Source organism: Rhincodon typus, chromosome 20, assembly GCF_021869965.1.
Source record: "Rhincodon typus isolate 14 chromosome 20, sRhiTyp1.1, whole genome shotgun sequence".
Taxonomy (NCBI): domain Eukaryota; kingdom Metazoa; phylum Chordata; class Chondrichthyes; order Orectolobiformes; family Rhincodontidae; genus Rhincodon; species Rhincodon typus.
In genome coordinates, this window is record NC_063351.1 from 27980416 (window position 1) to 27994459 (window position 14044).

The window sequence follows — 14044 nt, forward strand, 5'->3', positions numbered from 1 at the left end:
AATTACTTATTACTTTGCTGGTGATTGGAAGTAAACTGGGAAGGCAGTAATTGGCTGGATTGGATTTATTATGCTTTTTGTGTTCAGGACATACTTGGGCAATTTTGCACATTGGCAGGTAGATGCCAGTGTCATATCTTGTATAGGGATGTGGCTAATTCTGCACTATATACTCAGTCTTATTGCCAGAATGTTGACAGACTCTAGGTGGTTTGGGATCACATATCCCTATTGCATTGTTTCCATAATTTGACAGGGAAGTAGTCCAATGTTGTATCTTCACCAGGTGGACACTTCATTTCTTTTAGGCATGCTTGGTGTTGCTCCCATCATGCCCTTCAAATACATCACTGAAGTAGGGTTGAGTTCCCAGCTTGATGCTAACATGGGAGTGGGAGATGTGCCAGGCCATGTCATTACAGATTATGGTTGAAAACACTCCTGTTGCCAACACAGCAGAAATTGATGCTTAGTTATGAGCTGTTAAACCTATTCCTATTTAGCATGGTTGTAGTGCCACACAACACGACAGGGAGAATGCTCACGGGGAAACAGGATTTTGTCTCCACGAGGACAGATGCACCTATGACAGGCAGAATGGTGAGGATTGAACAGTTTGCACATAGACATCGAAGTCGCACGCGCGCACACATACACACACATATGCTGCCATCTCAGCTGACCCTGACCGTCAAGTGGGAGTTGATCTGCAGAATCGGTTCCAGACTGAACAACTTATTCCAGTTACTTTATTCCTGAGTGAGCGGTCAGAACATGAAGATAACATTGATGGACATTGATGAAGAAAGCTGAATCTGGGCATTTGTTGACGTTAAAAGGTGTGCAGATTCAATTAAAAGAATGATATGGTACTGCAATTCCATGGAAATACTTAAAGTGAAACTAGTCTATCCTACAAAATTTCATGATGTTCACAGAATACTCATTTTAAAAAAATATTGCAGTGATGGATTCATATTTCATGAACCTGTTTTTAGTATTCATGTTCTTCAAAGGATTTAAGCCCTGACAAAGGGTACTGTATTTGATAATAGCCAAGATATTGGTCAAAATAACTTTAGAACAGACCTAAGACAGCAATTATGCCCTTGGTCACTGAGCAGACTCTGTTGCCAATGTCTCCCAAGGCAAGACCTTAGATCATGAAGTAGGTAATCCCACGGAGAAATCTTAATTGACTTGATGTTTTCTGCCTACTTGCACAAAATTACATTGAGAACTGTTAAGCAGCCACAATGAATTTGTGCATGAATAATTACATTACCAATCTGTGAAATCCACTGTCTTGAAATACTAGTAAGATTTGTACTGTTAATTCAAATCAAAAGGATTGGCTATTATTCAAAAACACGTAACAGTTAGCAAGAAAAATAGTTATGTAGAAAGTTTTAACCAGGCTTTAATTCTTCAGTTATATTTTGAAGAACATTTGCCTATTTCTAAATGCAATTGACAGAGAGCTACTTGTTATGCACAATAATAAGTCTGAAAATGGCTGAATCAGTTCTCTGCAGCCTTCCTTCAATAAAAATATTTTGTCACCCAAAATATGATGCAACAAAAAAGACAAATCATTAAATCAATGAGCAATGACATTCATTTCTTGAATTCAGGGTACAAGTCAGTTGCTGGAAGGTCTAAAATTCATGTTTAGTTTGTTCATTAGATTTTGTTAAATACAAATTGTCTGAGTCGACATTTGCTCTAATGCAATGCAATTACCATTTAAAAAAATTATAAATAAGTGGTTTAACTCTGCTTTTGGCTGAGTATTACGGAGTTGCAGTCTTTCCACTGGGACCAATTGTTTGCCAATAGCCAATTGCTTCCAGTCACGAAATGATGCCACAATTACTATTAATGGCTTTATTTTTGTTACCTAATCAAATTAAAATCTCAGCAATCCTCAAGAGACCAACCTTAACCATACTGCTCTGGAATAACCCAGGAAATTGCAAGCCATCTGCTACTTCGAAAAGTAGAAGGCACTTGCAAAATATCACCATGCATCTGTACACTAACCTTGTCAAATGGTATTTGCTTTCAGTAGCCAATTACTAACAAATACATGATCATGTTTTACAGGTAATTTAAAATCCTACATGTATTTACAATACATAGACACCAGCTAGGAAAGAACGGTGGTGTCAAATCTGAAAAAGACTCTTACAATTTGGATATCAACACATTCAGGCTTAACACCTCTGCTACATTCAGATCAAAAAACCATGGGATGCAATTATGTTGATATACAGATTTTAAAAATGAAGATTTCATGCACAGAAAAACACAATCTTTACTTATTGAGGCAAAACAATTTTCATATAGAGTAAATTGCTGTAATTATTCATCGTGATTTTCCACACACTACGTTTTAAATACTGTTTCACACAGGATGGCAGGAAGGTGCCCAAAAGCTGCATAATACTTTAGTTGTCAGAAAGAGAATCTTACAATATGGAACAACGAATGCTTCATGGAGGTAGCACTAACGAATTCTTGAAAATATTATCTATGTCTGTATTCATTATTGAAGAATGAATCAAGGCACCAAGTTAACTGTTAAAGTACTGGTTTGGTCTTAACATTGCACTACAGTCCAACTATGATTAACAAGGTATAAAACCGAAGTTCAGCGTGGCAAGTAAAGGACATTATAATGAGGGATGAGCTCATTCCAATTTGTACCTGTGTGAACGGTTGGAGACCGAAATAGAGACAACATGCAATTGTATAACACCTTTCATGATCTCAGGTGTCACTTTAAAGCCAATAAAGCACTGAAGCGTGGCTAATAAGAACGCAGCAGCTAATCTCCATATTGCAAGATTTCACAACCAGCATGACCAGATAATCTGACTTTAAGAAGTCATTGTTGAGGGTGAGCACTAGGGTGAATACGACTGCTCATTTAATAGCGTTAAAAAGACTACCATTTTATTTTTCTGTATTTTTAGTCTTGGCTGAATTGGGAATAATTACTGAAGAAATTCTTGCACTTTTTAAAAAGTACCTGACACATTGAGGAGCTGTTTACTGTGCTGCCTGTTCAAACAATGGTGTTGGTGGTGGGGTGTAAAGATTATAGATGGGCTAGGACCAGGGGTGTGTACAAATGAAGATTCAGCCAGCAATACATAGCTGATTGGCTGTGGAGTGGTGACCACTTGTTGATTGCAAAGCCTGCAAACAACTCCATTTGGCTTCCAGGTAGCTGAACACCCTGTAGTTGTAAACATCTGGTCAGAAGCCACTAAAACCTCAAATGAAAGGGGCCGTCCTTTTCTCTGCAATAAAAAGTAAAAGTCCCCAAACATCAGACATGAGCTTCTACATGCTGTAGCAACAAAACATCATGCAGAAAATTCCTTTAATAACAGCATGAGGATATATCCACCAACTCCCTGTTCATGCACATCATTGTATCCCACATTTCTAAACATAAGTAGCAGCTCAATAAAATAATGCATTCTCAAAATCTCACACTAACCACCTAACTAGCTGACAATTAATTCAGTCTCTGGGGCTCTTCCTAGTCTGTTCAGCCATAGTTCCATTATAAACTACACTATCTCCAAGTTGCATGTATTCACAGCCCTGCAGTTTAATCAATAGAATTCAAATAGGCTGCGAACAGGTGCATTGACGATAACAAAATCTTCCATTTAGATATGGATTTATCATCATCTTTCTCCAGCACAGTAAGATCAAGTTCCAATACAGCATACCATTTTTATTTAGACAAGCAGATCCAAAAATTTATACTGCAAGTTTTACAGAAATTATCAAATTTTACACTCAGCTTTCTCCAGGTTTAGTTCACTATAGCTGTTTTTATTCTCTTATCAAACTGCAAGGAAATGGAAGCTCTCAACACTTTCTCTAATAAACCCAGAACGGTTTTTCTTAAAAGAAGTTAATATTTAGTGTGTTTTTTGCATCTTGAAGGGACCACACCAATCCCTATTTACAGCAGTTTACTGGAAATGGCTGAAGAGAAAACATAGGATTAAAAGTAGCACTAGCTTCTTTTAAAATGCAAAATAGTTTTATGAAAACTCAAACCTATGGACAATGAAATATAATAACCTAGTTTGGTAGCTTATTTCTTGAAATCACAACTGAACAGATTTATCTTAGTTAAGACTAAGAATCTGCAATGTTGTTACTCAAGTATGAATTCTTGACATTTTCCTTGCTATTTGCATCTTTGCTTGGGTTTCACTACTTGCACCTATTAAAGTTATCCCTATGTAATTAATAACAGGCATTACTTTTTGTAGGTCAGAACATTCTACAGATGCAACCCAACAACAGGGAATTCATAATCTTGGACGTGTTTTTCCTCAATTTAAGTAGTTGATTGAGCATGTCCATGGTAATACACATGCAGAAACCTATCAGGTTTAATCTACAAATGAAGCAAATGCAAAGTTGACAGATATATTTCCTGATTGGAAAGTAAAAAACACACAATCACCACACCACCCAAACAGGCAGAGGAGCCCTGTTGCCCAAATAATGAAAATTTAGGTTATAAATTGATAAATACCTGAGCATTCAAATCTGTGCAGGCATATTGGTGATGTCCACTAAAACTGTACAGTTAGTAAGAGAACACAGGTAAGCTTCTTACTGCATTCAATCAAGATAACAGATGCAGGTTAGGGATAGGCACAACCTTTATTTAGAATACTGAAACTAAACTGCCATCCTTTCACCTGAAGCTCTTGTAAGGGCTCACTGACATTTCATGAAGAAACCTCCCTTGGAACCAAGTTCAAAGAAAAGTCAGAAGAGATTTTGGTATGAACAATAAGTATTGGTTTCTTTTCAGTTACACAAAAGATGATGGACTTGTTTAGGACAACCTAACGTGAGACTGGTTTTTCAGCAATAAGAACCAATGTTGAGCAACAACGTATATTAACCACACCATGCATGTACAATTGGCAAAAGATACTTCCAAGGACTTGACAGAATTACTTCTCACCATAGCAACAAACTTCACATTATACATAAAAAAATTATATAATTACATAAACAACCTCTACATAAACATGTTACAGGGGTCTTTTTTAAAGATGGGAAGAGGGAACTCAGAAGCAAGATGTTTTTAAAATCTTGACCAAGATGATTGGGAATTCAAAAGCTATCCCAGGCAACGAATTCTATCGTTTGACGTGTACAAAGTGAGCTAGTCATGGCAGTTGCTGAAGTTGTTATTTTAGGAGGCAATGTGAAACAAACAGTACTCATGATAAGAATGCAGACACATGCAGTTGCTTCTGAACGTCTACACTTCCAAATAGTGGAATAACCACAGTGCTGTACAGATGATGGCAGCAATTCATTTGCACATACCATTGTTAATTGAAGAGTGCTATGGAAGTCTGTACTGGATACTTATCTAATTAGCCATTCTTTACAAGAATACAGAAAACAAATTCAGGTGGCTTTTCATTGATAGAACCACAGACTCCAACTTGAGCACTTTCCAGAAGAATACAGCAGTCAAATACAGGATCTTCACCTAATTTCTTTTATCTCCCCAAGTGCATATCTCAGCGGAGATCTGCACAAGCTAGAAAGTGAACCTGGAATCTACTCTATGTTCAAAATTCCCTGTCATGGGTCATAGGGTGAATGCAAATACTTGCCACTGGCAAAAAACAAGCAAGATCACAATTTTAATTAATGCTTTTATTAAATTTAAAGCAAAAACATGTAACACTTTCAGAACATAAACGTATTAAACAATGATTACAATTCAACTTTAATAGAAAACAAATTGCAAATTTACTCAAATGACTAGAAACTGGTTATTTACAAAATGGTCATTTAAAAAATCCTCTGCTGATGGCAGATAACTAGGTGCTATCTTATCAATCCTTTGCCAGCACTAATTCAGATGGGAAGCTAAGTGAACTTGAGAACTGTTCACTAATGTTAAGAATTCAGTACTTCTATGTCAATTAAATATTTCACAGAACAGTGAAAATTTGATATAGGAGGCAGAATTATGCCAATTCAATACTTACATAGGTAGTCTCCAACTGAATTTCCAATTCCCCTTTAACAGTTATTGTCTTAAATTTAAAAAATTCCATTTGGAGAAAATATTTCTAATGCAAAGGACCAGTGATCCAAGCTGCATTATATAGAAAAGACAATGACACTATTTGACATGCTGCCTCAGAAAACAAGTAGGCATATTTTTATCAATGTGACGTCTATCATATAACGGATATTGAAAGCTTGGGAGAACAAGATAAAATCAATACTAACTCTGCTGGGAGCTGTTATCTACTCAACATCAATATTTTTTCATGAAATTAGGAAAATTAATAAATGTTTGGATAAACGATAGAAAGGATAAAACCCAGTTGCGCAGAAACTCACTTGGGCTTTGTTTCCGCATCTGTCACTTGTCGAATATAGATACTGTCTTCAGGGTGCTCAATTTCACCTTTCTCATACATGTATGATGATGCTATAGCAATTGCAGAGCCATCATTGCTGAAAGCAAGCGATGCAATACTGGTTGGGTAGCGGTGGAACTGGCACAATCTTTTCTTATTGAAGGGGTCCCAGATATTCACAAATCCATCAGAGCCACCTAAAATGTAAACATCAAAAACAAACATTCAGTCCCACTTGTTTAAAATAAGAAATGGAACTTGTTGGCTTTGTCTGATAATTTACTAAGGTAATATTTTAACAGTTATTAAAAAGTCACCGCATTATCCTGTATTTGAAATCCATTCAATTTTCATTTACCTACAAATACTTCAGACAAATGACATTTCAAAATATGTTAACACAGCAACTTACAAAGAAAGGAGAGCTAGAATCACAAAGATGTAATATTTCAAATCAACCCTTCAATTTGGCACATTTCAAATGTTCACTATTTTTCTATATTACTGCCAATCTTGCTTGTTTCAATTTTTGGCTATACAATATTGTGTTATAATGCAAATCTTTGTCAAAAGGGTGTGTACAGCAAGTGTGCAGCAACACGATCACTTCAAAACCACACACCAATCTAACTTTTAAATATATTGCTATTATTTTATTATAATAGGTTATTATGTTCCACAAATTTAACCCTATCAGCATCACAGCACCTTTCATCACACTGGCTGCAGCTGTTCAAGCAACAGCTGAAAGAAAGCTAAAGATGATTAATCTTTTCAGATGCTCAATCCAGGAGAATTCAAACAAATAAAATAGCAGCAAAATTGTATGTTTTGAAGTAACTTAGGTTGGCTTTCATCCCTTCCCTCCCCCTCTCTTCAAATCAAAACTACTCTTAAAATGTAAAATGAAGACAGCTTTTTTTAAAAAGTCAAGGGTCTTCTTGTATACATTTCGGTGATTAATTCTCAAGATAATTGAAACATTTGTCTGCATATCCAGATACGTATGCTTTCAGCTCAAGCAAAGAAACAGAGGCAGAGTATCCACTTTGGAGCCAAATCTGCAACCCAGGTGAAAATGGCCCTAGTTTGCAAAGTACTTTCTGAAAATCAAATTTCCACTCAAAGCTTTGTCATATTAATGCCAGCATAAAAACTTGCAAAAGACAAAACAGCATGATTAGACAGCACCTTTAGAATTTTTTTTTCAGATGTTGCTTCCAAAAATAATATTCAATAAATTTAGGAATAGTAAATCAGTGCAGTTTTATCAATCCAGCTGAAAATGGACTTCATCATAAAATAGCAATTTTGAATCAGAATACCTAAAATCATTTGCCATAAGTCAGATTTTAAATAACAAACTATTTTAGCTATACAAAACAATTTCCTGGATGATTGATCTAGTCAATACTTTATTGAGCAAATTAAAATAAAAATTACACTCAAAATATTCTTAAACTGTCCCCATGAGTTCAGTCAGAACTGGCAAGTGGATGATCCATATCAGCCTCTTTCAGGTATCCCAGCAACAGAGGGCAGTCTTCAGCCAATTCCCGACACAAAGGAAGATGGTTGTGGTTTCTGAAGGTCAGTCATCTCGGGAGATTCTCAAGGAAACGTCTTTCACCCAATCATCTTCAGCTGCTTCACTGACCTTCCCTCCATCATAAAGGACAGAACTGGATACATTTACTGTGCAATCATCAGTGCTGAGCACTTTGCACAACTCCTCACTGAAGCAGTCCATGTTCAAATGTAGCAAGACCTAGATAATATCCAGCTTTGGGTTGACAAGTGGCAAGTAACATTTATGCCACACAAGTGCTGGGCAATGACCATCTCTAATGAGAATCTTGACATTCTTAACATTCAACGGTGTTACTATCAGCAACTCGTACTAAAATCCTGGGGTTACCATTAATCAGAAACCGAATGACTAGCCATTTAAATACATTGGCTACAACAAGTCCGAGGTCAAGAATCTTGCATTAAACAACTCACCTCCTGACTCTCCAAAGCCTGTCCACCATCTGCAAGGTGCAAGTCAGGAGTGTGATGGAATACTCTCCACTTGCCTGAACGAGTGCAGCTCCAACAACACTCTAGAAGCTTGACACCATCCATGACAAATTAGCCCACGAGTGGCACTAAATCAGCCAACATTTAGTCTCATCACCACTGATGCTCAATAACAGTGAGTACCATCTACGAGATGTACTGTAGAAATTCACCAGGTATACTTAGACAACACCTTCCAAAACCACAACCACCTCCATCTAGAAGAAACAGAGTAGCAGACATACACCTGCCGGCTCCCACCCAAGCTACTCAACATCCTTGCTTGGAAACAAATCATTTTTACAAGCTCAATTTTAGAATCTTCCCCAAGGTCTACAAATCAGCACAATTAGCAGAAAAATTGTAAAGGTTGTCAATTGATTTAATGGTCACACAGACATCTTACAGCACTGCCTTTTCCAGCTAACAAGATTGTGGAAACTACTTGCACTAGATGTCATTTGGATTGGGTGGATTTCAGAAAAATTGCTTTGATTTATGCAATCTAGCAGAAACTCCAAGGTTGAACAAATACTGCAGTACCAAAAAAAATTAGTGTCACAAAATATAACCTTTCATAGAAATCAGATTGCTAACACAGAGGCTCTATCCCTTTATTTCATCCCAGCTCTTCTTTCACACCAACAGTCTAGGCCAATATACTGGGTGACTAAGTTAAATAGGACTAGAATTCTATTTTCATATTCAGTCCCCAGAGATACTGCTGGACCTGCTGAGTTTCTATTTTTAAACCTGGACTCCCACGACTAGCTCTTCCTCTACTGTCTTCCCACTTCAACTGGTAAGGGAACAGACTGTTAACCATTTGGATTAATCTTCAATCTGACCAAAAAAGCCTTCGGCCACTTCGATCGACTCCAATATTTGAAAGAAAAAATAAGTTGTTTTAATTTCCCTATGTGTTCTCCTGAGTTTTGCTCTCAATGCGTATTCTGAAGAGATTACAATTTTATATTTCTAGAGACTTATAGGCAATTCTGAAGGAGTGGCAATGTTGCTCATCAGCCTGCCCTCAGCATCTCCAACTGCTCTCAAAACCAAACACACGTTCAAACTTCCACTACTGCCTACTACTTTACCTTTCTCCAAAATCTAATAACATATTTTATCCATATTTTCTTTCTGAAGTCCTCCAATCTAACTTCTACTGACCTGTCAAATAGACTGGGCAACATGAAAAATTATATCCTGTATCGAAGAGGCTCAGTTTTTTCATTCTCCTTCTGCCTTTCAACTTCTCTAAGATTTCTCCTCATCAGTTCATTTCCATGATCCATTCCTATTTCTATTAGTAGTCTACACAATGACATAACAGTGACTCCAATAGTTTTGTCTTCATACCCACATGCTCATCTGTTCTTACAGCTTCACCTTCAACTTCCTTTTCAAAAGGTGTGTGCATAACACCCAGTGATAATTCAGAAGCACATGGTCAACATCCATATACAAATGATCAAAATAGCACGTTCAAATGTTAGTTATCTTCATTTATAAAGTGTCTTAATGGCTAAGTGAAAGGATAGCAACCAAAAGAAAGTGTAAAACTAAAAATACCTTAAAAAGATGGCTCGGAGCAAAGAGGAGGCTCTGAGTAAGTGTTTTAAAAGAATAAAGAGCTAAAAGGTTCTACAAATAACAATAGAGGCAAAACAAGGGAGAATATATTCAAAGTGCTCAAAAACATAGAAAGAATCTAGTTATGGGAGACAATGTTGCCATTTAGAGGGAGGTGTTAAAATATGGTGACGGCAAGGAGCCAACACAGGTTTAAGAATAATGAATACAATCAGACATGTGGAATTAGTCCCCATATACAGACCCATGCAGAACAGAACCAGAAATGACAACCAAACTTAACAGACTGGACCATATAAATACCAAGCAGAGTAGAACAACATCGCTTCATCGGAAGCCACAATGATGATGTTACCTAGGATGGTGACGAAATGTCTGTACGATAACCAGCCAGCTCAGCAAGCAAGCCAACAACCTCATTCACAACCCAAGCTACAAATCTTTCGCAAGAACCCTAATCATACAGTTTTACCAAAACTGCATTTCTTTCACCACAGCTATTGTTTGCAAGATCACTTCGGCTTCTGGCAGACAAACAAAAACTGTTTTTACATGAGAAGGTTACACATATTCAAGATTCAGCCATGTTTAAAAATTAGTTAAAATTATCTGGCCAAAAATGCCAGAATATTCCTGTACACTAAGAAAAATTAGGACCTTTTTGTAAAGCTTTCAGCAGAATCAAAAGCATAGCTTAATGAGAAGCACTGATCAATCAATCAGGAGATGCATTTTCCCTGAAATGTCCCTATTGTTTAAATTTCCAAAGTAAGTTTGACTCTAACACGCTTCAGAAAAAAGTGCCACTCCAGGGCTCCAATCCATTAACCAAAATCTTTTATTGGTTTTTATCACAATCATTTCATTAACTTGTTCTATCGACATTAAAAATTCACATCAATTTTAAAGTTCATGTTTTTTAAATGGCTTTGGTTAAATTATCTGCAAAGAAATTACTTTATTCTTTAATGGAATGTGGACATTACTGGCAAGGCATTTGTTGTCCATCTCGAACTCAATGCTGTAGACCACTTGCAGGGTCACTGGGAAAGGAATTCAATGTGTGACTGTGAAGGAGATGGAGTGATGACAAGTCTGGATACTGTGCTGCTTTGAGCAACATACAGATAGGTGTTCTTTTATCTGCTGCACTTGTCTTTCTAGGTTGTAGAAGTCATAGGTGCTGTCGAACGAGCCTTAGTGAATTGCTGCAACAGATGCTTAAAATGCATGCTACTGTCACTATCGGTGGTGGAGTGAGTGAATGTTCGAGTTGGTGGATGGAGTGTTGATCAAGTAAGTGCTTTGCCCTGGATGGTGTTGAGCTTTAATTTTGTTCAAGCCATACTCCCAAAGGCAAATGGAGAGAGTATTCTGACGTTGACTTGCAGTTGGAGGACAGGTTTGGGGAGTCAGGATCTATTTTTAAAACCATTGCATGGTTAAAGTGATTCAAAATCACAGAAAATACAGATGAATATTTTCTGAAAATTTGTAAATTTCACACGGTCAGGATCTGTGCACTTACAACTGCAAATCATACAAATAATCTGGTGTGATGATTGGCCTGTTGTCCGGTCACAAAGGTGGGAAAAGCACACAGACTTTTCCTGTTTTCAATGCTATTTAACCCACAAAACTAAAAACAAAAAGTATAAAACAGCCTCTATATCCTGTGGTATTCCCCTGACTGGTTTTTGAAGCACAGCAGTTGGTATGGGAAAGTAACAACAGAATGTACAGTGGATGAGTCAACTCCACTTTAAAACATTTTCAAAATTAAAAAATATGACAGGTGTTGGTGGATGTGGGTAACCAGCTGAAGAATCCAAGAAGTAGTCAACCATGCCAAGGACAGGAGAAATATAGCATATAAAAGTAAACTGGCACTGAAGTTTTAATTTGATTATAGAAATCGAACCAATTTTGTTTTAACAAGCATGAAGCAGGTAAAAATCCAAAATGTCATGAACTGAAGTGGGAGTCTTAAATTCATCCAACAGATGAAGAGTTTCAAACTTTAAAAAAAAACGTTTGTTTGTATAAACAAAGACATATCTGATGAAAATATGTTCAAATTGATTCAGCCTACTTGAATTCAAGTTTCTATACACGCAAACTCGTTAATAATTACAAACATTAATTTGAACCCGAAATAACAGAAAATGTAACTAGATCAAAATATGACTATTTCAGAAAATTAGTTAATTCATGTTTTGTATTACATCTTACCTGTAGCAAATGTGTTATGAACACTGTGAAAGGAAATGGCATTGACAGGATAAATTTGTTCAAGGTTGTTTTCTTTTAGTCGGTGACATTTAAAAGCATATTTTTTCTTCTGCACTTCTGGGTTTGGATCAAGGTACTCCACTGCAACACGTCCTTCAATTGAACTCAGAACATAACCCTAAAAAGCAGAAAGATTTGATCCCATGAAAACTCCAGAAGTTACCAAAACTAGTTAAGTGAAAACCTTTCCGCATAAATCAACAGCTGTCGATCCTCACAATATTCTAATACTTCTTCATTAGATACAAGACAGGAGAAATCAATACATAATTTAGCTCTCATTTACCACTGCTCGAAACATATTGTGAATACATCGTAGTATTAGAAATTACTGGTACCAGCAAAGTGAGAGCAGGTAGAATTGACATGAACACACAAAGTATTTAACTAATAGGCTAAGTAGAATCACCATCTATGTCTTGCTCATCAACAATACCTTTCCACATGCATTTTTGCTTGAACCCACTGACCTTCATATCCTGTTGTAGTCTGCTTCTCTTTAAACATTATTTGAGATATTTTAATGTCACAAAAGATACAAGTAGAATGAATCTTCTGGGTACTACTCAAACATTGGTTTTCACTGAGCAGGAACTCATGGTGATGCCAAGTCAAAATCATGATTCAATACCTAGTAGATATTATCACTCATCAGTGCTTTCGGGCGTTTAACCATACTGCAGTGGGCATCTATAGCTACTTTGCAGCAATTTGAAAGTAGTTTAACAACGATGTTTAATTGCAAGTCCATCTTTTGTATCACTCTAATCAGAAAATAATTCAGTTTTTATACAATGAACTGTGGAAGTAGCTGCAGAGAAAAAGTCAACATGAAAAATTGTTGCCATCAGACTGGCTGCCATGTGTGCAACTGAGCCTTCTACCTCATGTATCCTAATATAGCATGAGGAAATCCATAAACCTTCACACCCTACATTACATATCCAAGGAACACATCAATTATTTATTTTAAATACAAGTCAAAGCACATTGTACTTTCTATTAGTAAAGAGAGAAGCTGATGGGTACTTCATGAATACTCTAGTAAGCACTGTTGCCTGCCTTTGACCAAATCTTTAACAAGACATTAAAAACCGAAAGAATTGCAGGTGCTGTAAATCAGGAACAAAAACAAAGTTGCTGGAAAGGCTCAGCAGGTCTGGCAGCATCTGTGAAGGAAAAAACAGAGTTAATGATTCGGATCTCATGACCCTTCCTCAGAACTTGCATTATTGTTTTACCAGCTGAAAAAAAAATTAAAAGTATAATAAGTTGGGTAAAGTGTGACAACTGCAGCACCTCAAGGTGGAAACTGTACCTTGAAAAAGGAGCTTAATCCAGAAACATGAGAAAAAGTTAAGAGTTTACAGCTCACGAGGTGCACCGCAGAATAAGTTCACTAAGAAAAAGTGTAGAGTGGCCCAGATCTTTTAACAGTAAGAAACTCAGACATCTGGAGTGCAACAATTTGGGCCACTCACAAATAACTTGCCCAGTATTTTAATACAAGGACTGATAACTGTCACAGAACTTTCATATGCTGGTGTCTGTCCCATTCTCATCACTGACATTTATAAACTTGATATATTAAAGGTATTTAAAAGTCAAAGTTTTTTTAATTAAAAAAACTTTGGTTTAAAATAGCTCTTCTG

At 36.6% G+C, this 14044-nt stretch overlaps 1 protein-coding gene across 1 annotated transcript in view; it reads right to left on the bottom strand.

Moving 5' to 3' along the window:
* Positions 1–5709: 5709 nt before the first annotated feature.
* bub3 (BUB3 mitotic checkpoint protein) overlaps positions 5710–14044 on the bottom strand; it is a 31149-nt gene continuing 22814 nt past the window's right edge. Inside the window, exons 6-7 of the mRNA XM_048609191.1 lie at positions 12333–12510; positions 5710–6640 (exon numbers count right to left, since the gene is read on the bottom strand). Coding sequence (XP_048465148.1) covers positions 6420–6640; positions 12333–12510 — 399 coding nt within the window. The 3' untranslated portion in view covers positions 5710–6419. The remainder of the gene's footprint in view (positions 6641–12332; positions 12511–14044) is intronic.